Source organism: Pygocentrus nattereri, chromosome 10 (genome assembly GCF_015220715.1).
Source record: "Pygocentrus nattereri isolate fPygNat1 chromosome 10, fPygNat1.pri, whole genome shotgun sequence".
In the NCBI taxonomy this organism is placed as follows: domain Eukaryota; kingdom Metazoa; phylum Chordata; class Actinopteri; order Characiformes; family Serrasalmidae; genus Pygocentrus; species Pygocentrus nattereri.
Genome location: NC_051220.1, coordinates 17,105,472 through 17,132,169, shown reverse-complemented (window position 1 = coordinate 17,132,169; position 26,698 = coordinate 17,105,472). Strand labels below are relative to the sequence as shown.

General features: G+C 39.9%; 1 protein-coding gene across 4 annotated transcripts in view; it reads right to left on the bottom strand.

Annotated features, from left to right (window-relative positions):
• Nucleotides 1-26,698, bottom strand: part of LOC108430665 (ryanodine receptor 3-like) — a 329,117-nt gene that overhangs the window by 236,636 nt on the left and 65,783 nt on the right. For all 4 annotated transcript variants that reach the window (XM_037541686.1, XM_037541687.1, XM_037541688.1 and 1 more), the window contains exon 3: nt 16,625-16,726. In XM_037541686.1, the coding sequence (XP_037397583.1) occupies nt 16,625-16,726 (102 nt within the window). The remainder of the gene's footprint in view (nt 1-16,624; nt 16,727-26,698) is intronic.

Sequence of the window (26,698 nt, the reverse complement as noted above, 5' to 3'; positions counted from 1 at the left end):
TCTAATGTATTGATAGCTAATATACTAATTCAATTGTCGCCTTGGACTGATAAATATTATTATTTAATGATAACAATTATTTAAGTAAGTGCCAATATTATGCAAATGATCATTCTCCCCATGAAATTTTGATTTTGTTTAGCCTTTATTTAACCATTCCCTTTGTCCAGTCATTTTGATCTATGGTTAGATTGCAAGATTGCATGGAATTATAGGCTCTACAAACAGAACATCACCAACTAATTAACTACATACATGCATACTTTTAATGTCCAAGCAAAAAAACTATAATGTAGATTTTCAGTCTGGCACAGAATGCTGAGGTACATGCTGATGAAACTAATACTGCGTTCAAAGACACCACATGAACACTCTTCGAAGCCAGATGATTAAATTGGGAACACAGAAATTTTCAATGCAGCACAAACTGAGTTGCCACATCAGCGCTATTTTCATCACGGTGAAAGATAGAAGCGAACAGTCAAACAATGGAAAGCAGTCAGATAAACCACACAAATATAATAAATGGTAATGGTAAATTTTCAACATGTATAGTTAACCCACAATTTATTTCTGCTTTGTATGAAGTCAAAACACCAGTAAAATAGGCCAAAACCAATAGACGGCAGTTAGCTAATAAACTACAACACTCGTTTCACAACCTAAGTGTTCTGTTTATCTCTTACATCAACAATAAATATGCGTGTCAGATGCATGAGTTCCCCCTCAGACAGAAAATTACTGCCTCACTTGCAATTGAAAGCAGAAAAAGAATGCTCTGCTAAGATCTGGGAGAAGAGAGTAAAATAGACAACATTTTAGTTTCCAGCCAAACAAAACCAGAGAACTACTGGATGTTAACAATGCTACACAGCATAAGGCTCTATAACATTCAAATGTGCTACTCAGTAAGGGTATTCAGATCATAGTCAACATCATTTATTATGGCAATACTGCTGATGATAATCATTTGTCGAAATTTACAGTAGGCTCAAAGATTCATTTACATACACATTTTTTTGACTTCTTTTCACAGCTTTGAACTGGTTTCAGAAGACTAAACAGTTTTGAAATATTAGTCTTGCTCTGGATTGCCAACTATGAGAGACATCTTGGAGTGATTTGTAAACTTGAAGCTTTGAAGATCTTACTTCAGGGACACTGCGTATTTTAGAGTCTCATTCCAAAATACTGTACCTCCATTTGTAACAATTTAAGATATAGCACATTTTAGAAAAAAACAACAACAATGTATAATGGAAAACACAACTGTATTTATTTTAGAAATGTTCACAATGTAACATTTCTTGTATAAGTAAGTATGATTTATTCATTTTTATGTCAATAACAAATAGTGCATGTGTAACTAATGGTATCTTGCACACCAAACATAATCATTTGGGTGGCAAAAATGCAAAATTTTTGTTTGTTTTTGCAAACTTGTCACATGAACATCTCTAACGTTGGCATGGTGATAACCAAGCTGAGAGAGCCTAGCTGTTTGGCGGTAACTAGAACATCAAAAGGATTGGTTTGCCCTCTACTTTGTTGTTGATGGTGTTAAAGTCTCAAAAAACAGCTCAAACACAAATGAAGAGTAGCTTATAAGAGCAAAGGATGTCTTCTTGCACTTGAAGACTTTTCACCTGTTCATTTGTCACAGCACAAACAAAAAACTAATCTCACCATGTCTAGTGTGTACAGTTATGATTTGAAAAATCCAGTCCAATTATATCACATTTTTGTGTTCTTTATTCACAATGCATTTGGTGCATAACAGCAGCTCGAATTAACTCCAAACTCTCCATCAGAGCAAGGAGTGAGTTTAGAGTGCGACAAGAAAAAAAAAACATAAACTTCACCTTGACCACTTAAAAGAGAATATGTGCACAGACAATAATACACAGAGTGCTAAACACATCTTAATGCCATCAGCCTCCTTCCAATACTCCATATTTTTATCTTCTGACAGCTATATAAGGCCTCAAAAAGAAAAAGCCTGCAAGATCAAAAGAGAAGCAGGCAGAACATCCCCAGAGCCATCAGCTGCTGCCCACAGGCGACATGGTGCCATCATGAGGAGCCAGCATGACCTTTCCAGCTCAGTTGGCTCAGCGGTGGTCCACCGGTGCTCTGCCAGCAGGGTTTCCTTTGTGAGAGACACACCGCGAGCAGCAGACTGGTACGCAGGCCCATACAGCCAAATATCACTGTCCACATGGAGCTGCCAGAGGTCATCAGCTTCACAAGAGCCATTTAAATCCTCCTTTACACAGTTAACATGAGACAAACAACAGCATAGCCTGGACCTGAGGAATAACTGGCCTTTAAGTAACCTTTTAAGATGTGCTGTGGAGTTAATACCAATAAAGAGCTCACAGAAACCTATTTGTCCTTATAAAATGGCCTGGTCATTGATGGCCACTGACACATTCACCAACCACTTTATTATGTGCACCTACTTTAGATTTACACTGTCCATTTTGTGCTTCTACAATTACAGATTGGAGTCCATCTGTTTCTCTGCACTATTTGTTAGCCTGTCTATACCCTATTCATTAATGGTCAAGAACTCCACAGAGCTGATACTATTTGGGTGGTGGTTCATTCTCAGCGCTGTAGTGACACTGACATGGTGGTGGCGTATTAGTGTGTATTGAGCTGGTACAAATGAATCAAACACAGCAGTGCTGCTGGAGTTTTTGAACACTAAGTCCAATCACTGTCCATTCTATTAGATATGTTTACCTTGTTGGTCCACCTTGTAGATGTCAAAACACAGACAACAGCTCAAAAGTTGCTCAGTGGTCAGTTTCTAGACAGAAGATGCTGTTGACTAGATATTTTGGTCACTGGGCTATTCAGCAGTGGCCAGTGACACTGGGTCATCAGTATGGGGGTGTTCATCCATGACCCAAATAATACCTGCTCAGCGGTGCCCTTTAGTCTTTAGGGGGTCCTAACCATTGATAAATGGGGAAAAATGGTGCTAATCATTTATGCAGAGAAACCTCTGGACTACAGTCTGCAACTACAGAACTACTCGTGAACCTATATGGTTAGTGTAGCTGATAAAAAGAACAATGAGTGTAGAAACAAGGTAGATAATCTAACAAAGTGGCCAGTACAAGTCTAGCTGTCAGGAACTTACAATGAAATATTTTTACTGATTTTATCTTTTTATACATGGTATACATATATATTTATATATGGTCTTTTTTATATTTTATTATCCTACAGTGCACTGATCATGTTTTTAACAAATGGTACTTGTTTTAAAGCTTTTATTTTCTTTAATTGTAAACTGTAACATACAGTTCTATTTACACTACTTTATTAGTTCATTTAAATATATGGTATGAACTTCTTAATATCTATTATTATTAACAGAGATACTCGTAGGAATATTGGAAATAAAGTACATTACAGTATTTGTTGTGTACAGATTTGAACTGTCAGTGTGCCTAGATCACCACTTCTTCTGTCACGATTGGCCCCTACCAGTCCTGTCGATGTGCTTGTGTTTACCTCCCAGTCCTGTCCATGTGCTTTTGTTTTCATTTAGGTCTTCCCGGTCCTGCCCTCTTGTTTTCCAACCCTGCCCTTGATTGTTCTCACCTGTGTTGTCCACCTGTGTATTGTTAACCCTCATTGTTTCTCTGCATCTAAGCCCTGTGTTTTCCTTTGTTTCTTGCTGGTCTTTGTGGTGTGTAGTCTATGCTTTGCTTTGCATTCTCTTGTAGTGTATTTTCGTGTGGTGTATCTTTCTGATGTTTTTCGTCATGTCTGTTTCCCAATACCCCCGTGTTCCCATAACTCGAGTGAGCGTTGGGAGAGTTTCTTGTTTCTGTTTGTTCCTCCAGATTGGTGCAGCAGTCCACTGCCCAAGTTCCTGTTCCTGTGACCGCACCCCACAGCATGCTCACGCCTCAGGACCCGCCGCCAGTCGCCACGCCTCCAGACCCGTAGCTAGTCACCGTGCCTCCTGCCTCGGAGGATGTCGCCGCAGGCCCATCTGCCTCCGAGGACATTGCTGCAGGCCCGCCGGCCTCAGAGAACATCGTAGCCCCTTTGTTCCCACCTGTCCCACCCTCTGCCTGTGTCTGCTGCTCACCATGGGCCTCCTGTTCTGCCTATGTCTGCAGCTCCCTGTGGGCCTCCTGTTCTGCCTGTGTCTGCTGCTCCCTGTGGGACTGCTGATCCGCCTGTATCTGCTACTGTGTTCCCTGTTTTTTCTGCTCCTTTGTTTTTGCCCTCCTCTGTTCCTGCTTTGTTTTTTTTTCCCTGCTGTTGTGTTTGTGCCCGTGACTGTTCCTGTTGTGGTTCCTGTTCCTGTCTCTCCTTCTGTTTCTGTCCCAGTGTCTGTATGTGTTAGTTTCTGTGCCTGTGTCTGTTTTGGTCTCTGTTCCCTTGTCTTTTACGTGGTCTGTGTTGTGTTCTTATTTTCCTCATCCTGTTGTGCCTTCTGTCGTCCCTCGTTTGGCGTCATTTTCTGTTGTGCCTCCTTATCCTCCCTCCCGGCCCTTGTTTCGTCCTCAGTCTGTTCGTGTTTCGTCTGTTCCTGTGTCTGGTGCTGTCTCTTTTGTTTCCTCTCCTGTTTCTGTGTCTGTGCTCTTGGCTCCCGTTCCGCGTTTTCCTCCTGTCTCTGCTCCGGTGTCTGTTTCTTTGCCTGTGCCTTCTGCTCCTATTTTTCTGTGTTCTCTGTCTACTCCTGTTTCTGTTCCTGTTCCGTCCCCTGTTCCTTGTGTCCCATGTCCTGTCCCTGCTCTTTTCGCCCCGGCTCCTGTCCTTGTTTAGTTCTGTCCCTGTTTCTAGTCCCTTGTGTCTGTGTTTTGTTTGTTTGGTGCGCTTCGGTGAGGGGGGGTAGGTAACGTCACGATTGGCCCCTCCCAGTCCTGTCCATGTGCTTGTGTTTACCTCCCAGTCCTGTCCATGTGCTTTTGTTTTAATTGAGTTCTTCCCGGTCCTGCCCTCTTGTTTTCTGACCCTGCCCTTGATTGTTCTCACCTGTGTTGTCCACCTGTGTATTGTTAACCCTCGTTGTTTCCCTGCATCTAAGCCCTGTGTTTTCCCTTGTTTCTTGCTGGTCTTTGTGGTGTGTAGTCTATGTTTTGCTTTGTATTCTCTTGTAGAGTATTTTCATGTTTCATTTCTTTCCCATGCTGTTTTCTAGTCTGTTTTGCTTTTTTACATGTCTGTTTCCTGATACCCCATTTTGACCCAGAGTATGGATTTGACCCTAATAAATCTTGCTTCTCTACGCATATGCATCCGCCTCATCATCGCTCCCCCACGTCACATCTTCATTCTGTTTCACAGCCTGTTGGTGAGTTTTCCAGGCTTGTGGACTGAAATAGCAGGGATGAAGCCAACTGGACACCTTCACTATAAACTGCTGTGTTGAAAAGGAGTGGCCTCATTTTTGCCCTTGTTTCACACAGGCAGAATAGCAGCCAGTCTTACCCATGATCATATCAGCTAAATGGACAGAAACCAATGGATTTTATAGCTTTAATTAACATACACTGTGGTAAGCATGTGGTAGATTACATTTGACAGGTCCATTTGTCTCTAAAGCTCTAAAGCAGACTTGTTAGAGATTTGGGCAAAGGGCATCCTGGTTGGTTAGATGCTTTACAGCTCTTAAATATAGCATTCACAGCCAAAAGCTCTAAAACTTAATGTGCACAGCATAAAACAGCGAGGTGTAATGCATCTTAATATAAAGTCAGAACTGAACCGCAGGCAACTTGTTGCAAAGCAAGCATTCTCCAATTCGCTCACCATCTCAGAGATACGTCTTTTCACCCTACCAAACTGTGATGTGCAAAGAAATTCCATGCTGTCTTCAGAGCATCACTGCTTCTCAGTTATTTGAGTGAGAGAGCAGCAGTTTTTCCTGTGATGCTAGAGGTAATATGCTAACTAGCAAGGCTCAAAGTGGACCATTTCCTTCCCTCATCAGAGCGCTACACAGATTTGCAGGATCTAGATAGGTTCTATCCACATACTGTTATGCTTATTTTGACATACTGAACAGAAATAAAACTATATACAAATACAATCACAGAATAACATCACATTTCTTGCTGATGTAAAACAAATGCTGTAAATTACAATGGAAATGCAATTTTTAGAATGAATAATGAATATGCAAATACAATAGTCACACGTTTTTAGACTGACCATGCACCAAAGCAGAAAGTTGTTTTTACTGAAATTCATGGAAAACAACAGGAGTATGATGAAGCTGACAGGAGCTACAAAACAGCGCAGATGGCAGCAGTTTCTAGTGAACTATTGAAGAAAACAATATGCATTTTGTAAAAAAAAAAGTTAAATAGGTTGATAAGCAGAAATACATTGCCCGCTGCCAAGTAATAGACATTTCCTAGAAATTTAATTCATCAGTGCCTGTTGTCTGTCTTTGCATTCTTAAAGTAACTGTAAAAAACAAACAAACAAACAAACAAAAAAAAACATCAGCAAGAAGCTGCTCAACAACAAAGTTCAGTCCATATTTCAGAGAAGTGTTTTCAGGGGACTAGAGAGTTCTATGCTCTTGCACAGAACTCATGTAACGGAACTGAAGGCTTAATTTGTTTAAATTATTTGTGACAATTCAGTTATTTACTTACAGAAATGTGGCAACTTGGTTACTGATAGTTTGTCTTTTGGTGTGGTACTCTAACATTTTGGGAAAAAGTTGCATTGTTGAAGTCGACAGTGATCTGTAAACTGTCATCAGAGGTAAGATATAAATGAGAAAAAGAATTTTCCACACTCGCCATGGCAGTATGCTGTAGTTTAGCACGGTTTGAGTTTTTAAGTTTGCTGCACTGTTCCATCTTTATCACATACAAATATATGTAATCTTAAATGGGGTAAATGTGTTGCTTGTGAATGCTTTGTAGGACTAGATGTTCTCAACCTTTTCGAACTTGTGGTGCATGCAATAGTCCACAAAATCTTCTGCAGACCAAAACATTTTTCCAACCAGAACAAATACAGTACAATAATACATGTAGCCTACCAATTTTGCTTTACTTTATAGTTTAATGCAACACAATTAAAATATCTAAAATAATACATTTACTAACTCTACTAATGAGTGAGCAGCCTCCATGTGCTGGATGACTTGCTTAAGAAATTAAAGTTGTGAAAAGAGGTCTGGCTCAACAAGTTTAGATGCATATTTGTTTAGCCTGCAACTGATGGTGTAATTTGTTTGGCTTCAAAGCTTTATTTACAAAAGCTCTCTGAGTGTTCAGCACAGGGCTGTAGTTGCTCGTTTTCTGTTCTCAGGTAAGTGAAGCTTAAGGGCATTTACACACTGAATACACACTGAAATTTATTTGTGCAGTATTTTTGGACAATATTAAATTAATTAAATCACCTGCATTACTGTTGATGTTTTGCGCATATAATGCAATTGTTTTAATAGCAAAAACATTATTTACTAGTGCTGTTTGACATTTGTGAACTTTCGCAGTAACAGGATTCGTTTGCTTTCTGCTTTCTAAGAGATGGTGTTAGCATTTCCCAAAGCATATCAAATGGGACTGTAACTGAATTACAAACATTGAGCTGCATCTGAAAGCTCTCATAAAGTTCCAACTTACTTGGTACCCTTCTTTGTTTCAGTTTTCTTGGTGCTCTCAGTCTGAGATACAGTAACTGTTTTACTTGCAGGTGGCCTGGTCTCAGGGTCTTTCCTTTTGAAATATCCTGTTTGTAACCATTTATTCATGAAGGACGGATTCCATATGAAGACTAAACTAAACAAAGGTTCCCTTTGTGATTCCCCACTGGCACTGCAATTTGGTCCAATTAATCCATGTCCAGGAAATAGGGTTGCCACAAACAATAACTATGATAATCATTTCATTGTGGCTTTGATTAATCAGCAAAAGAAAATATGTGGCCACTAATCAGACAATAAATAAATGTTTCACGTCATACACAAAACATGCACAAATATTGCATAGCAGTCTAAGTATTATTTTGAAGGCAGTACTATTTGACTGGATAATATGAAGGCAGTCGGATTCTTCAAAAACACTCTAATATTACTAAGCACAAAGAAGCAGCCCAGTTATTAGCCAGTCATACATGTCAGACATACAGGGCCATAAATTGGGGTGAGAATTCCCTTGGGTTGTCCAGGTTTTTGGTTGCCTGTACAAGAAAAAAAATTCCAAACAATTTCATATGTTAGTATTCCTTCTGAAGATTAAACTGCTTCTTATTATCCAGTCAAACCATCTGTCTGCACAGATTACTTAGATTAGTGCACATTACTCTCAGTGTGGGAACAGTTTTTTGAAAAGGTGCACTGCAGGTGAAATATTTAAGCTCCAGGCAGCACTTTAACACAATAACAGAGAAAATTATGTTCTGCAGCCGAACTTCGGTCTAACTACCTTAGACTGCATCATGAGTGCAGCTTCCCATCTGCTGAATTAAGAAATAAAATCAAGGCACTGATCATGCATTTCTGATGAAGGAATTTTCCACCCGGGAGAGCGTTTTCCAAAAGCTTCATTTTCAAACCACAGATAAAGAGAGTATGCTTTCAAAAAATCTGTGTATCCGTGTGGATGAGCAGGTCTGTGTGCATTAGCTCACTCGCAATGAATAAGTATAATTCAGCTGAGCAATTTAGACAAAAATGCATTCATCTCTTCAGTCAACTCTGTTTTGAACTTGTGTCTACAATTGTACTGTGGTTTACTCTGTGCTTTACTCACCATGCTTAGATTTTGTCAGTTTCTGCTGGGAATGTGTTTCTCTAGATCCTGAGGCACAACAGTGGCGCTGTGGTAATAGTAAATTGCTCCCTTTGTTTTTTATTTTTTATCATTTCACTCATACATGAGTCTACACCCAAATATAAAGACTAATAATTGATAAGATGCCTTGGCAATCTTTTTTTTCTTTAACATTGTCAATAATATTGATTAGTTGTTGCAGCCTATAAGGGTTTTGCTACAAAATATTAATACCATGGCTCAAAATTATTAATTATGCCATTCATCAGTCTCATAAATTATTATATAAGTATATCATAAATTATATGACATATATTATATCATCCTCTCCTTGGATCACCACCTTATCGTGGTGGAGGGGTTTGCGTGCTTGAATGATCTTAGGAGCTATGTTGTCTGGAGCAAAAGCTCCTGGTAGGGTCTCCCATGGCAAACTGGTCCTAGGTGACAGGTCAGACAAAGTGTGATCCATAATAACCCCTATGAAGACAGAAAAACAGGACTTGTGTACCCTGCCCGGAACAGGGTTACCGGGGCCCCACCCTGGAGCCAGGCCTGGGGGAGGGGCTCGCCAGCGAGCGTCTGGTGGCCGGGCATTTACTCATGGTGCCCGGCCGGGCCCAGCCCGAAGGAGTTACATGAGTCCCCCCTCCCATCGACCCACCACCAATGGGAGGGGCAGTAGTAGGGGTTCGGTGCATTGTGGATCGGGCAGTGTCCGAAGGCGTGGGCCTTGGCGTTCTGATCCTCGGTTGCTGAAACTGGCTTTTGGAACTTGGAACGTTACCTCACTGGCGGGGAAGGAGCCTGAGTTGGTGCGCGAGGTTGAGAGATACCGGCTAGATATAGTCGGGCTCACCTCAACACACAGCTTGGGCTCTGGGTCCAATCTCCTTGAGAGGGGCTGGACTTTATTCTTTTCTGGAGTTGCCCATGGTGAGAGGCGGCGGGCAGGTGTGGGCTTTCTCATAGCCCCTCGACTCGGTGCCTGTATGTTGGGGTTTTCTCCGGTGGACGAGAGGGTAGCTTCCCTACGCCTTCGGGTTGGGGAACGGGTCCTGACTGTTGTCTGTGCTTATGCACCGAACAGCAGTTCAGAATACCCAGCCTTCTTAGAGTCCTTGGGAAGGGTGCTTGAAAGTGCTCCTCCTGGAGACTCTATTGTCCTACTGGGGGACATCAACGCTCACGTGGGCAATGACAGTGAGACCTGGAGGGGTGTGATTGGGAGGAATGGCCTCTCTGATCTGAACCCGAGTGGTGTTCAGTTTTTGGACTTCTGTGCAAACCACAGTTTGTCCATCACGAACACCATGTTTGAACACAAGGATGTCCATAAGTGCACATGGCACCAGGACACCCTAGGCCGCAGTTCAATGATTGACTTTGTAGTCGTGTCATCGGACTTGCGGCCATGTGTTTTGGACACTCGGGTAAAGAGAGGAGCTGAGCTGTCAACTGATCACCACCTGGTGGTGAGTTGGATCAGGTGGTGGGGGAAGATGCCGGTCAGACCAGGCAAGCCCAAACGCATAGTGAGGGTTTGCTGGGAACGTCTAGCAGAAGAACCTGTCAGATTGATCTTCAACTCACACCTCCGTCAGAACTTTGACCAGATATCGGGGGAGGTGGGGGACATTGACTCAGAATGGGCCATGTTCCGTTCCTCCATTGCTGAAGCGGCTGACTGTAGCTGTGGCCGTAAGGTAGTTGGTGCCTGTCGGGGCGGTAATCCTCGAACCCGGTGGTGGACACCCCAGGTGAGAGATGCCGTCAAGCTGAAGAAGGAGTCCTACCGGGCATGGTTGGCCTGTGGGACACCAGAGGCAGCTGGCAGGTATCGACAGGCCAAGCGATCTGCGGCTTCAGTTGTTGCCAAGGCAAAAACCCGTGTATGGGAGGAGTTTGGTGAGGCCTTGGAAACTGACTTTAAGTCGGCTCCGAAAAGATTCTGGCAAACCGTCAGGCGACTCAGAAGGGGAAAGCAGTGTGCCACTAGCACTGTATATAGTGGAGATGGTGTGCTGCTGACTTCGACTGAAGACGTCATTGGGCGGTGGAAGGAATACTTTGAGGACCTTCTCAATCCCACCGACACGTTCTCCAGTGAGGAGGCTGAGTCTGGGGACATGGGAATAGGCTTGTCCATTACTGAGGCCGAAGTCGCTAAGGTAGTTAAGAAGCTCCTTGGTGGCAAGGCTCCAGGGGTGGATGAGATCCGCCCTGAGTTCCTCAAGGCTCTGGATGTTGTGGGGCTGTCTTGTCTGACACGTCTTTTCAACATTGCGTGGACATCGGGGGCGGTGCCACTGGCTTGGCAGACTGGGGTGGTGGTGCCTCTTTTTAAAAAAGGGGACCGGAGGGTGTGTTCCAACTACAGGGGAATCACACTCCTCAGCCTCCCTGGCAAGGTCTATGCAGGGGTACTGGAGAAGAGAGTCCGGCTTATAGTCGAACCTCGGATCCAGGAGGAACAGTGCGGGTTCCGCCCTGGTCGTGGAACACTGGACCAACTCTTCACCCTCTCCAGGATTCTGGAGGGTTCATGGGAGTTTGCCCAACCAGTCCACATGTGCTTTGTGGATCTGGAGAAGGCATTCGACTGTGTTCCCCGGGGTATTCTGTGGGAGGTGCTTCGGGAGTACGGGGTACATGGCTCTTTGCTACGAGCCATTCAGGCCCTGTACAAACAAAGCTGGAGTTTGGTTCGCATAGCCGGCAGTAAGTCAGACTCATTCCCAGTGAGAGTTGGACTCCGTCAGGGCTGCCCTTTGTCACCGATTCTATTCATAATTTTTATGGATAGAATTTCTAGGCGCAGTCAAGGGATGGAGGGTGTCCGGTTTGGTGACCTCAGGGTCACATCACTGCTGTTTGCAGATGATGTGGTCCTATTGGGGACATCAGGCCGCGAACTTCAGCTTTCGCTGGATCGGTTTGCAGCCGAGTGTGAAGCGGCTGGGATGAGAATCAGTACCTCTAAATCAGAGACCATGGTTCTCAGGCGGAAAAGGGTGGAGAGCCCTCTCTGGGTCGGGGATAGGCTCTTGCCTCAAGTGGAGGAGTTCAAGTATCTCGGGGTCTTGTTCACGAGTGATGGTACAAGGGAGCGGGAGATTGACAGGCGGATTGGTGCTGGGTCAGCAGTGATGCGGGCTCTTTACCGGTCTGTTGTGGTAAAGAAAGAGCTGAGCCATAAGGCAAGGCTCTCGATTTACCGGTCGATCTACGTTCCCACCCTCACCTATGGTCATGAGCTTTGGGTAATGACCGAAAGAATAAGATCGCGAATACAAGCGGCCGAAATGAGTTTCCTCCGCAGGGTGTCTGGACTCTCCCTTAGAGATAGGGTGAGAAGTTCAGTCATCCGGGAAGGACTCGGAGTAGAGCCGCTGCTTCTTCACGTCGAGAGGAGCCAGCTGAGGTGGTTCGGGCATCTGGTTAGGATGCCTCCTGGACGCCTCCCTCGGGAGGTGTCACAGGCGAGTCCACCTGGGAGGAGACCCCGGGGAAGACCCAGGACACGCTGGCGCGACTATATCGCCCAGCTGGCCTGGGAGCGCCTCGGAATCCCCCTTGGAGAGCTGGTGGAAGTGGCTGGGGAAAGGGAGGTCTGGGCTTCATTGCTTAGGATGCTGCCCCCGCGACCCGAACCCCGGACAAGCGGAAGATAATGGATGGATGGATGGATGGGATATTATATCATGAAATCATAAATACCACAATCTCTCATTTCTAATTACAGAAAGTAATATCAATATTTCAGTTTCTTTTATATAGATATTGGCAGCAACCAGTATTTGAATGACATCAAGACAGACAACCATGAAACATTTATTAACACACAATCTACTCTAAGCCACAAATGAAAGAATGAACAGCAACTATGAGGTAGATGGCTATTTAGCTAGTGTGCATGTGACAGGATCATTACAGTCAACTAAAACTATTACTAAAATGAAAAGCAGCAGTGGAAATACTACATGTGCTTGTTAACTGTAAAAAAGCTGTTTTCAAAAACATGAAACTAAATTAAATCTATAATGTCCTCTGCAAAACTAACTAAAATTAAATAACATTAATGTGTAAAAACCTTTAGGTATAGTTTTTTGCAGTGTTTTAATGAATGTTTACAAAAGTGGTTTCCTTCTTTGTTCCCCACTGTTGTGTTCATTTTATTCTGGTCTTATCAAATACCTACTATTATTGCATTCATAATTACACCAAAAAACTAAAACTGAAACAAAATCAAAACAAAACTAAAACTGCTACTTTTTAGAAAAAAAAAACAAAAACAAAACAAAATGAAAATTATTAATGTACTCTTAAAACAAAGAGAAACTAAACTGCACTAAAAACCAAAATGAAAAACTGACTAAATAAAAAATTAAAAACTAAACCTTGGTGTGTGAAAGAAAGGAGTGTTTTATTACATAAGAGGAGAAAGAATGTTACTTCTTTGTCTGTAAACAGAGACATGGCGTTCGCCAATGGATCATGAGTGAGATTCGCTGACCTGTTTCTTGTAATCTGCACCAGAACAAGACAGTGGATGAATTCAAGTGAGAATTGACTCAGATTAACAATATAAGCTTAAAATAAAGCTACTTTGCTGTAGGAATATGACATAAACTGAGCTGTGGTATACTAGCGAAAGGAAAGATCAGAAAAAAACACATCCCATAATGTGATGCCTTAGTATTTTGTCTTCCAAACCTCAAAAACATGGCAAATAATTATGTAGTAGATTGAAGCAGAATTATATAATCTACACAGGCAAACATTGGACTTTCCTCCCACCTGCAGGATGGCCAGTCTGATAAGGTTTAGAGAAAAGAGTATTTGCTATCAAAGCAAACGATGGAGAAACTGAACATTTTGCTAAAGTCTCTGTGAAAGTCTCAAGCTAAACCTTCACACATCCAGAAAAACGTAATATTCACAAGTGAGAAACCTTCAAAACCTTCAAAGCACTCGAAAGTAAGAACCATGAGATGGAAGATGGAGGCAAAATACTGTACTAAAGGTTTAATGTCTGATCTTTATAACAGTTTTGTGTCACATGTAGCTGCTTGTTTTTATTGCAGTCTTGCAGGTACCTGGATTTCTTTTCTCAAGAAACCTAGAGTGCCTATTCATTTTAAACATGGCCCTGTGCTGCCTCTTTGAACAGAACAAAATGAAATTTTCTGCCAGACATCGCTGAATAGATGGCTATACACAGTACCAGTCAAACTTTTTTGGGGGAAAAAAAGCTTTGGACAAATCTAGTCATAGAAGTGTTTTTTTCCTTATGTTTACATGTTTCAACATTTTACAATAATAAACTACCATGTTAAGATATGGATATATAATCAATAATTAATACAAATGAAATATTTTTTCTCATGTAATTAGATGTATCTCATATTTCACATTCCTCAAAGAAGCTCCCCTTTGCCTTAATGTAACTTAAATATTCCCAAAATTCTGGTGGGAATAATGGTAATTATAATTTCACTTCAAAAAAATTCGGAATCTTAAATCTTAAATTTTTCAACATTTCTGTAAAATGAAATTTTCAAAATGTCAACAAATTCATTCATGTTTAATGTGAAGAAGCTCAATGTAGAAAGATGTGCTGACTCAGATTACTTTACAGTGGTGGTGATGGGAACCAGGGGTCACAATGTCAACAACTCAAACATAGCCATTTATTTACTGTCCAAGTAAATATGTCCAAGATCAGACATATTTATTTACTGTCCAAGTATGTTTATATGTAATGTTGATTATAGTGAAAAGGTGGTAAACCTGAAAAAGATATGTTTTTTTTTCTTTTCTTTTCTTTGGGGACTACTTTGCCTCACGACACCCCATTTGTACCCCTCCGCCATGAAGGTGCTTTAAAATATACATTTCAGGCCAAAGGTTCAACTCAAAACTATCATAAAACAATGTGCATCAGGCATCAGGCATCCATGACCATTTTTATGTAATAACTTTCTATGAGGGAGTTTGGTGTCTGGTTATACCATCACCACTATGAACAAGATGCTTTATAACAGAGCATTTCACATCAAACCACCTTGAAAGACTTTGTTTACATCCTAAGAAATAAATTACAAAGAATTTTTGAAAAATCAATAGGGTTCTCTTTTAAGGCCTTTACATACCATGGGCAGTTTATCTGTGCGATTTATTTGGATGACACCAGACAAATTTGACCACATGTATAACTGATGATATCTCGCACACCAAATGCGAAAAAGCAACATTACTGAATTCACCCCCTGTTCATTTTCTGAGAACTCAGGCAGTGACATAACTTCCCTAACCAAACACTGTAGTCTCTGACGCTGACATGGTGACAACCAGCTGTGTCTCAACAACTGGAGCCTTTTCACAAAAGGCAAAAGGATTAGAATCCCCAAAAGCAGCTCACAGCGGGCTACGAACATCAAACTGGGCTACAAACCACATTAAATGTGGAAGCACTTCCACATCAGCTTCTGAATGAAGCAATGAAGCTCCTTGTGCTGCTTTCACTTCAGCAAAATGGAAAGTAGCCTGCCCTGTGTCACTGCTTGCCTGTTCTGTAAGAAGCAAAGAATATCAAATTTGTTCCTATGCTACGTGTTTTGTGGTACAACTTGTGTGGAACAGCATCTCCAAAAGCAGGTCATGGAGACCCCAGCTGTGTGTAATTACACTCAAAGGTTTATGCTCTGAATGACGGGGTGAAACTCTCTGGGAGAGGGGCATTTCAATGCCATATTTAACACTTGAAAGTTTTGTTTTGAAAATAAATTCTAAAACATCACCTTCAACATTTATATTTGTCTTATGAACAAATTTAAAGCATTTAAGCACATGCTTTTAAAAATGATTACAAGGAAAAAAGATTTCAACAAGTGTATCCAAACTTTTGCCTGGTGCTGTACATGGTATACTCATAGTTATACACCCGTTAATGCTGTCAAAATAAAATCTGTTGAATTCTATTAAAACAAAACATCCTATGCTCAGCAGCTTGTGACTTCAATCCCCATCACAGAATTCTAACCTGTTCATTGTTGCTGTTCATGTTTATCTGCTGCAGGTGGCCACAGGTGCATCAAAATCTAGAATCTCTGACAATGTCATGTTATATGAACTCTTGCTGTGAATATATTGAGCTATGTCACAGAAGTGCACCAGTGCTTGCCACCTGCACCATAATTCAGCAAAAAAATCTACTTCTTTCCCCACTGTTTAAGCTTAGCATCAGCTACACACTTTAGCGCAGCCGAGAATACAGGGCAGAATAAAAGCATCAGTGTGAACAAATCTTATTTCTGATTTAAGAGTCTTACTGTAATACCCAGCGTGCCCACTGAGTTTAAAAAAAGAAAAACTCTCCACTAAATAAATAACAATAAACCAGTAAACAAAGCAGCAGCCAAAAAAAATTTAACTGACCCAGTTTTATAGATTTGCGCCGTAGTGTGGAACTGTTTTTGTAACAAAACAATTAGCAAGTACATCATTTTATAGAGCCATATATAATTGAACTCAAACATACATAAAATAAGATAAGATAAGATAAGATAAGATAAGATAAGATAAGATAAGATAAGATAATCCTTTATTAGTCCCGCAGCGGGGAAATTCACAGTATTACTGCAGCAGAGTAATAGAAGTAAGGCACTCAGTAATAGAAATGGGAAACAGTATAAACATTATAAGCATTATAAATAATAAAAATTTAAGTTAAATCTCTAGTCTATTTAAAATAAAAATAAGAATAAAAAAGAGTTGAATTCAAACATTCAATATAGACATACACTGAGGCAAGTGTGTTACAGTAGACCCAGTATAAGTGCTGTACTCACATCGTTATTTTGCCCAGTTTTGGCCAGCATCTCCTGCAGCGCCCGGACTGAAAGCGACTGTTCCAGCACAAAGTTACAGATGCAGAGGTCTGGAGGAACATACTGAGAGGGAGACAGATAGAAAGAACCAGAGAGAGAAGAAAGAGAAAGAGAGAGAGAGAGAGAGAGAGAGAGAGAGAGAGAGAGAGAGAGAGAGAGAGAGAGATCAGACTACAGGAAGAAGAGAGCACAGTCAAATTTGGAAATTAACAGCCTGAAGTGAACTGCATGTTCTTCTAAAACTTCATGGTCTCCATGAAAAGTATCTGCATACTTTTTGGATCACAGTAGCTGGGGTGCACCGAGCATGAACTTTTAAGTTCGATTCCTATGCAAGCTCCACCTGAAACAATCCAAGCTTCAGACCTCAACAGCATTGAATGTGTTTGAGATTATGTGGATTGTGAGAAGCAGAAAATGCAACCAGCTTCTAAGACTGAACTTTGGATGGGTGGAAAAATATCCCTGCAGATTTCTTTGACTTCGAGCGTTCTGGAAAAACGTAAAGTGTAATAAAGGCAAAGGGTGTACACAGCAAATTCTGATAAATGCATTGCTATATTTAGTTGTTGCGTCATTTTCTGTTTCATGTATGTTTTGCACTTTTTCCTGACATTGAAAAATGTACTTAGTAGCCATTTTGACTGGAAGTGAAATAAATAAAGGCTTGTCTCTGACTTTTGTCCATTACTGTAACGGTTACCCCCTCACATCTCCTATGTCATTATTTATCACCTGGGTGATAATCTTGAACTTTCTTGGTTACTATCATTAACTTCTTTATTCTGAACACACACACACACACATACACACACACAGCTGCACCAAATCCCAATGTACAGATAACACAATCTACATACAGTGACAAAAAGCGCTAAGGTTGGTCGGTTTGGCTGAACCATCGAGTCAGGGATGTTTCAGTAGTTCCTCATCTTCTGCTGTGTAGTCAGCTGCAATTGAAGTTTCATCCAATTCATTATTGCGGGAGTGTACATTAAAGAGAAATATGGGAGCAATGGCCAGTCTTTTGAGGTTAGTCTTTCGCCCATTTGCTCTTCTGTTCCCCCAACAAAATAACATTTTCTGCAAACGTTAATGCAGTAACCTTTTTTATTTGATTAATCAAAAAAATAAAATAAAAAATAGCAGAATGCTTCTACTTCTGTGATATTCTTGGGTCACCTTGTTTGTACAACATGTTTAAGATCTAATCACAAATGTTCAATGTTGTTTAAGTTAGGAGATTGTGAGGGCCATTACAAAAACATCAGCTGGTGTTTCTGGAAGCAGTTCATGGAGGATTCTGAGGTATGTTTTGGGTTGTTGTCCTGCTCTAGAAGCTACCTTCTTTTCAGTTTCTTGACTGTGTCACATTTGCTATCAGAATGTGTTGATGTATTATTAATTCCAATCTTCTATCTACCTGCGATAAAGCGTGGCCACAATTACCCCCAGAAGAATAAAAATGGTACACCTTATGGGTAGTGTAGGGCAAGCAGCTAGGCACTGAAAAAGAACGGGGCAGGAGTAGAGAAGTTCTTTTTTTAACCCGTCACCTTTTATTTACCACAACGGTATATTTACAGGCGCACGTTTAAAACAAAAAGAAAAAAAACGACCTCAATCAACAGAAGTCTAGTCACTCAAATAATCCTTACAAACAGGTGTAGTACAGCACTGCTACCAAAGGGGAAGATGAAGCCCTAACTGTGGTTACGGAGCCGTATAAATACAGGTTACAGGCCTCCTCCAAGCTATTCCATTCCCCCCCACAGGTAGGAAAATAAACCATATATTTCATATTTACATGCTGAAATGAATATGGTACAACATTGTATGTGGCCATCAAAATACAAGGCCATAGAAACAGTAATCAATCACTGTTATTTACAATGTTCACATAATTCACTTTTCTCTTTGTATTTACCGGTTCTCACTCCCCTGCTCTACTACAGAGGGTGGACTCGCCCAGGTAAGTAAAAGCCCAGGAGTCACAATCAATGCTCTTTTAGGACCTGAAGGTGAGTATGAGTGGTGCATGTTAAAACAGGTAAGTATGTCTACAGTCATGTATAGTGGTAATGTGCTAAGGGGGTACCTTGCATCATTACACTACCCATGCAATATTTTCTGTATTACTGGCTGCCAAACAAGGTATAACAGATACACCACCATACTTAACAACTTGCAAGGTGTTCTTTTCTTCAAATGCTGCTCCTTTCTTCTCCAAATATATCTTTGGTGACTGTGTCTGGTCAAAGATTTCCATTTTTTATCAGTTCACAGAACTGTATCACAAGCACCATTTCCTATTTTTTTAAGTTAATTAAATGTAAAGTCAACACCACTTCCAAAAATGTTGTGATGCTGTGCAAAAAATATAAACTATAAAATATGAAAGCTATAAAAAAAATCTAAAAACAGAATAAAATGATTTGTGCATTTAAACCTTTAAATTTAACTGAAAAGATTACAAAGACAACAAATCAAATTCTGAAACTGAAAAACTTTATTGTAAACTTTATTGTACAGTATAGCAACTTTTTTGGAAAGGGGTTGTAAGTGCACATTAACAGTTTACTGCAGAGGTTGTTTACTTTTTTCACTAAATACACAACTGTATATACTGACCCATCACAAACTTCAATTATATCGTGATAGTTTATTGGCCGTATCACCCACTTGCTTTTACTTCAAACTCAAAAAATACTCAGCAAACCTATTTTAAAAAAGAGTCCTACAAAGTCAATGCAGTGTAATGTACATTCAGTAATTACAAGCATGGGTAGCCTTGCAGGCAAACAAAGCTGCATATTAGCATGCCCATTTCCAGGTTGCACTATAAGTATAGGCACCTACACACCTGATACACTCCTACACCTCCACACACACAGAACTGTGATGGACTATATTCCAAAAAACAATTCCAGAAATGCAAAACAAGAGAAATCGAAACAAACACACACACATTTAAGCATCTACAGTCCTCAGAAATCCATCACATTGTTGAACTGACTCCAAAGCCATTAAGTCTCATTCATCACTGCCTAAGAAAAGTAGCTCTGATAAAATACTTGAAAATAATTTGCTTGCTCAAATAACTGCTTGCACCATTTACGGTAGTGCAGCGTAGCATGCCAATGGTAGGAAGAGACGCTTTCAGATTTCTAAATAACAGTGCACATATGCAAGTGTTTTTCACATGGATTAATGAACATGCAAAGTACTAGGCTAAAATAAAAGTACTTAATTGTTTACAATTCATTTTACGTCTATGGTGATTATTTTCTATTGATGAACACACTGTGTAGCAACAGAGCTACTGTATAATTGTAAACACGCAACATGCGTTTATATGGTCGATGGATAATGACTATGATCACGTGCACCTCCCTGTGCGTGCATGCGTACGTGTGTGTGCGTAAAACATACAATATGTCACAGTGCCTGTGCCTATTAATGCTGGTCCAAGAATGCATATTGATTTACTTTTATATGTTAAGATAAAATATGCCACATCAACAAAAACTTCATCAAACAATCAAGAGATGTTTTGGACATTGCTCCCAAGAGCTGACTTGAAGGATATTTTAATTAGGAATCTCATCTATAGTAGTAGCAGGTGCCTACTGTGAAATCCATCAGGACCTGGAATTAATGAACTTTCAAATAAATAGGCCAAAAAATAATCTTATTGTTCATAATTCCTTTTACGCCTACTTAAATATGTCCTATGGTGGTCCTTTTCCGTTATTGGATAGGTTAGTAGGAGGCTGATGAATTGTACAGCAAGTTAGTCAGTAATTGCAAGCCTACAAAATGCATCTGTATCGTATATGTAATAGACAGAAAAGATAATAGCTGTGAATAATTTAGTGTTTCTATTACTGTGGAATATATATATGTTATGTTATATTATATATATATATATATATATATATATATATATATATATATATATAAACCTGAACCAGGTTTGATCTAAAATGTGTATCACAACATTCTGTCGATAAAAAATTTCACAACACACTATACTACTGTGGTAAATACCTGAAAAAACAAGTGCCTGGCATATTTAGTCACGCTGCATAATGTCATCCTATAGATGTGATGTGATGTGACATTATCTGTTCTCTTCACTCACCAACAAAGCTACCTGTTTCATGGTTTATGCAGGCCTGGTTAACCACTGCTGTCTTACCCCTGTGTCAAATCTAATGTTTCTATACTTCTTTCTGTATCTAGGCACAGCGCATACTGTATATGGTTATTATGTAGTTCAAATCTAGAATCTGTATAGTCGGCCCTTCCATTCCAACTTGTAACACTGACTTACATTGAAAGTACATTGTCTTTTCCTTCTCCAGGGAAGTTATCATTTTGGAGATATAAGCTTTTGTTCCAACAGCAGCAATATTTATTAGTATTCCTGTCAATAAAGCGTCAAAAATAGTGTCTGGTTTTATATTAGAGCAGCACCTCTAATTTGAGGAAAACTGATGATTTTATGTAGATCCATAGGACATGCTAAGCTTACAATCGTCAACTGTTTACCAGCAATACAGACTGAATTGGTAAATCTGAACAGCATGGTTAAAATACAAAACAGGTCAAATGTATCCATACCTCTTTGACTCTTCCAACCACAATCTCATCATTTAAGACACTGTCTGCACTCACAAAAAGATATTATTATGGTTGTTCCTATTCTAGTCAGTCTAAAAACTGAGATGAATCTGAGCTCAGACACCGACTTCCCAAACATAATGGAAAAAGCAAAGTAAGCACGGTACTAAGCAAGTGAAAATGGGTCCAGTAAGTGGGCAGAGAAGGGCTGATGTTAGATGTGGGATGCAAGCCAAAGAGGCCAGCACAGCAAGCTGACAGTTTGAGGTAAGGAGTGAGCCATGAACCTGCAATAAGATAAATGGAGCGCATATTTAAGTAAACTGCCCTCCTTCCTCAGTCGTAAACTACCAAAAAAAAAAGCTTGGCCAAACTGGATCATGTCACAATTCAAGTTCTGTTTCAGAACTTTTAAGCCTTTTATTAGGAGTGGGTGTAACGGTGATGTAATATGACAATACATTGTTACAATAAACGTTTCATTGCATAACGTCCCATTTAATAACTGCAGGTATCATAAAACATTGTGTACATGTACACCAGCGGCTCAAAATTAGTCTGTCTAAGACACATGCATGAAAACTCTGTAGCAAGTTCCAGTAACATTTTTAACAAATATTTTTTTGTGATTTTAACAAGAAAAATTCTGGTGCTCTAAGAAAATAGTACAACACAAGGGTAATTGCTGTGGAATTATTCAGCTCATTCAAGTTCAACAATGCAAATACAAGTCAGATCTGCAAAATGTTTTCTAGTTTTTTTTTTTGTTTACCATATCAAAGTCAAAATATCAATGCTTCCAATGTGTTGAGTCCTCTATCTACAAACTCAATTCCAAGTTTAGACAGTTTGTGAAATGCACACAAAAAACAAGACAATTCATGTTTTATCTTATCAACTTCTCTGTTTTTCGCTTAGACAAAAATCAAAGTATTAGTAAGTTTAAGAATAATACTCCTCTGCAAGGACTGCATAGGATGCTCCTTTGCTTGAGGAAATTTTCTTTAATTGGACCTTTTTCAATTTTAATGAAATACCCCTGGCATAAATGTTCAGTATTTCACCCTTTACAGCGCATATCATCAAAAGATTCAGGTTTAGTGAAATCTCTGCATGTATAGTGTAAGACCAAAAAACACAACTGAAAGACCTTCGACTCCTCAGATGGCACTAAAAAATGGCATGCTTCTGTCATGGATATTTTCACATGGGCTCAGGAATGTTTTGCCAAACTGCTGTAAATAAACACAGTCTGACACTGCTTTCACAAATGCAAGTTAAAGATTGTACTACTCACAACAGAAGCTGTATGTCAACAACCTCCAGAAACACTGCTGACTTCTCTGGACTCAAGCTCATCTGAAATGGACTGATGCACAATGGAAACAAATATTGACTCTGATGATTCAAACTTTCAGATTTTTTACAGAAATATATATGCTGCCTTCTAGACAGTCTTTTTCAGGAACGCTCCTGGTTATTTCAGTACCAAGTCACAATCTGCACGTTACCACAGCATTCCTGGATGCTCTTTTTATACCCAAGCACTGCATCACCTGTTTTTTGAACATTTCACAATGGTTCTAGTTTCAAATTGCTCTGGTGGCATCAATTTCAGAATGAAATATATCTATAAAAACAATGAAGGTCATAAAGTAAAACATATATCTTGTCTTTATACTGTTATTGTTCAAATACAGGTTAAAGTAGGTTTTTAAATCACTGCTTTCTGCTTTTAATTTAAATTTGTGTTTTACCTACTGTCAACTTTTTTGGAATTGTTTGTAAAATTATTGACAATTAGTTCAGTCTTTTGTGTTCATTACAGCTACTTAAAATGAGTTACTTCTACTGTTGTCAGGATGCAAGGAATTCACCCAAATGCACCCAATGTGTTTGGTCTAACTAATACAGTGCTACTATTTTGCCGGTGCATTGTGTCTGTTCCAAATTAACAACATTTAGGAAAACTAAATATCATACATTTTTGTACTGTGAAAGTCTTATAAAATGTTATACCATCATATCCAAATGTTGTAAACATAGAAAATGTGGCCTGTGCAAAAGTTACTGCTCATTTTAAATTATTTTGTTTTAGTTTTAACAGATAAACAGAACTTGTGCACTAAAATTTGCAAACAAAATGCTATACTTAAGTGTCTGCAAAGAATGTATTGACTATTTTAACTTAGAAAGCCAAAAAACGTGTTTGTTGCCAGGGTTATTCAAATATTTCATACCATACTGATCCCCCACTCATTTTAAATGGAACTGGTTAGAATAGCACAGTATAGAATTTGTCCTTTTTTGAAATATGAATACTGACTTGTTTAAGTATTCTCATTTGTCACACTTTGCACTAAAATTTAAATCAGACCCTCCAACATGTGAAGGAAAATACATAATTTATTAATTATTCTGGATGTCCACTGCAATCTGCAGTAGATATTAGTTATACTGAAACAGCTCTTAAATTCACTACACACTAATGCACTTAACTGCTAACACACAACTGCAAATCACACTGATTTTTATAAATCGATACAATCCACATGACATGAAAACCCGAATCAGTGCTGTCATGCATGATAATGACCCATTTTGAAATTGTACTGAGCTTGATATTGAGTTGACGGAAGCACTGCGGGCAAAACACAGAGGTTGTAGTAGAGAAACAGCAGGATGACCTAATTTTCAGAGACAGATGTCAATGTACTGGAACTCCAGTGTCTTGAGTGAACAAAAGCTGAATGAGCTTTTGAAAGTGTTTCACACAACTACGTCAAAAAAAAATCAAACCAAACTTCACAAGCCTGCCTTCATTAAAAATGCCTTGTTATTAAAAAGAGAACAGGTACTCAAGAATCCTGTCACTGAACTACTGTAATCCTCAAATGGTTAGATGTAGTTTAAACTAGAAGTGAGTGATTTTAACAAATTTAAAACTACAGTACTTGAAGGTAATTTTCACAATACACGTTTTTCACTTTTCGGAGATTTGTAAGGTTCGTGAAACTGAAATGGACAAAATGCACCAGCAAATCTGTGACACTACAAAAATGGTTCTATATAGTACTGGAAAAGGTATTATGGTGCTATAGAGAACCCTTTTAAAAAATGTCATCATTGAGGGTTCATAGTTCTATATAGAACTATTGCCTTTACAAAAGAACCCTTAGAGAACTTCTATTGTTATGATGCCAAACATGTAACAGAACGATTTCACCATGCAAGGAGCCCTTTAAGCATGCAACTGGATCTTTGTGTTCATGGTTTTATACAAAACCATTTGTCTTTATTGAAGAAACCTTGCAGAGCCATCTTTTTTGAAAAACTAAGTGATGAATAACTAAGAGCACAACATTGCAACAAATAAACTATTTAAGAAGGAATACGCTTGTTAGTTTGCTCTGCACATTTCATTCCAGACAGTTTTTCTAACCTTGGATTATCTATCAGATATCTATCAGGCTTCGCTCTGTGTTTGACACTGACTGAATAGAGGGGCCATTCCTACTTTATTAGCATCACAACCCCATCAGTAACCTGAAAGCAGCTAGATATGCTGCGTAATTGTGTCTACTGTTTGACAGCTGAAGCTAGATCATCTTAAACTGTAAGTTTCACAGTGAGCTAATAACCTTAATTTACTGTGTTGTTGCTGAGATTAAAAGAAAGTAGCTAGTATGGGTAACGTTAGCTACTAGCAAGCTCCAAGTCACTAGGATAGCTCACTAAATAGTATGACAGCCTAGCTTATTTAATCAGAGGTTAATTTTATTTTCCTGCCAGTGTCAATTTTCGACATGTTGTTTCTGTGTGAGCCGTCACTGTAAAGCAGCAAATTGGAGCAGAATTCATCAAATTGTTCATGAGCCCCCAAAAAAGGGAAACTGCTTCAATCTAGGGTCAAATCAAAGGGTTGTAAATGGGTGCAAATGGGTGTAAGAGCACATCTGGGCATTTTTTTGCCCCAACCAGTCACATATCTTCTATGTAGAGATCAGAGATCTTAACATACTGAGTAAATCCATACTTTATAGGGTGCATGCTTTATATTTGATTGCCAGTGACTCTCTAAGGTTTCACTCAATTGTCGAGACTGTCACGAGCCTCAATCCTGCTGACGCACCAAAGAGAAAGGTTCGTAATTATCGCTGCACTAACAGTGACATTTTTGCCAATACCATTAAAAGTTCATCAAGATCAGCCCATATATCAGTCGAGTTCTACGAACAACTAAGGCCGATTTTCAGCTAGTCTCTTGCTTGTTAGACAGGGACTAAGAGGTCTGTATTTAATAAGTGAGTAATTAGAAGACACCATATGCTTTTATGGTCATTTGAATCCAACCGATTCTGATTCATTCACAGGCTGACTTATCACAATTAATGTCACAGTTGGCTCTCAGTGTAGCCTCTATCTGGAGTTTTCGTATCTCCAATCTCCTCTCTCTTCCAAACTAGATTCAACACAAAATGTACAAACATCTGTCATGACTAATTCACGATGATGCTTCAGCTACACATACACAGGTTAATACAGAGAGAGAGAACATGAGATGTGTCCATCATAGCACAGCTCAAATACTTGCCAAAAGTATTCACTTACCCATCCAAATCATTTAATTCAGGTGTTCCAATCACTTCCATGGCCATAGGTATATAAAACCAGACTGCTTCTACAAACATTTGTGAAAGAATGGGTTGCTCTCAGGACCTCAGTGAATTCCAGCATGGTACCGTGATAAGATGCCACCAGTGCAGTCGTGAAATTTCCTTGCTACTGAATATTCTACAGTCCACTGTCAGTGGTATTATAACAAAGTGTAAGTGATTGGGAATGACTCAAACTCAGCCATGAAATCGTAGACCACGCAAAATGACAGAGTGGGGCGGGGTCAGCAGATGCTGAGGAATATAGCGCGCAGAGCTTGCAAACTTTCTGCAGAGTCAATCACTTATTCTTCTTTCGGCTGCTCCCTTTAGGGGTCGCCACAGCGGATCATCTGCCTCCATCTTGCCCTATCGACTGCCTCCTCTACTTTCACACCAACCATCTCCATGTCCACCTTCACTACATCCATAAACCTTCTCTGAGGTCTACCTCTTCTCCTTCTACCCGGCAGCTGCATCTCCAACATTCTTTGCCCAATATATCCACTATTCCTCCTCAAAACATGTCCAAACAATCTCAACCTGGCCTCTCTGGCTTTATCTCAAAACTCCTCCACCTTCACTGTCCCTCTGATCTGCTCATTTCTAATCTTGTCCAGCCTTGTTACTCCCAACGAAAATCTCAGCATCTTCATCTCCGCCACCTCCAGCTCAGCCTCCTGTCTTTTAGACAGAGCCACAGTCTCCAAACCATACATCATAGCAGGACGCACTACTGTCTTGTAAATCTTCC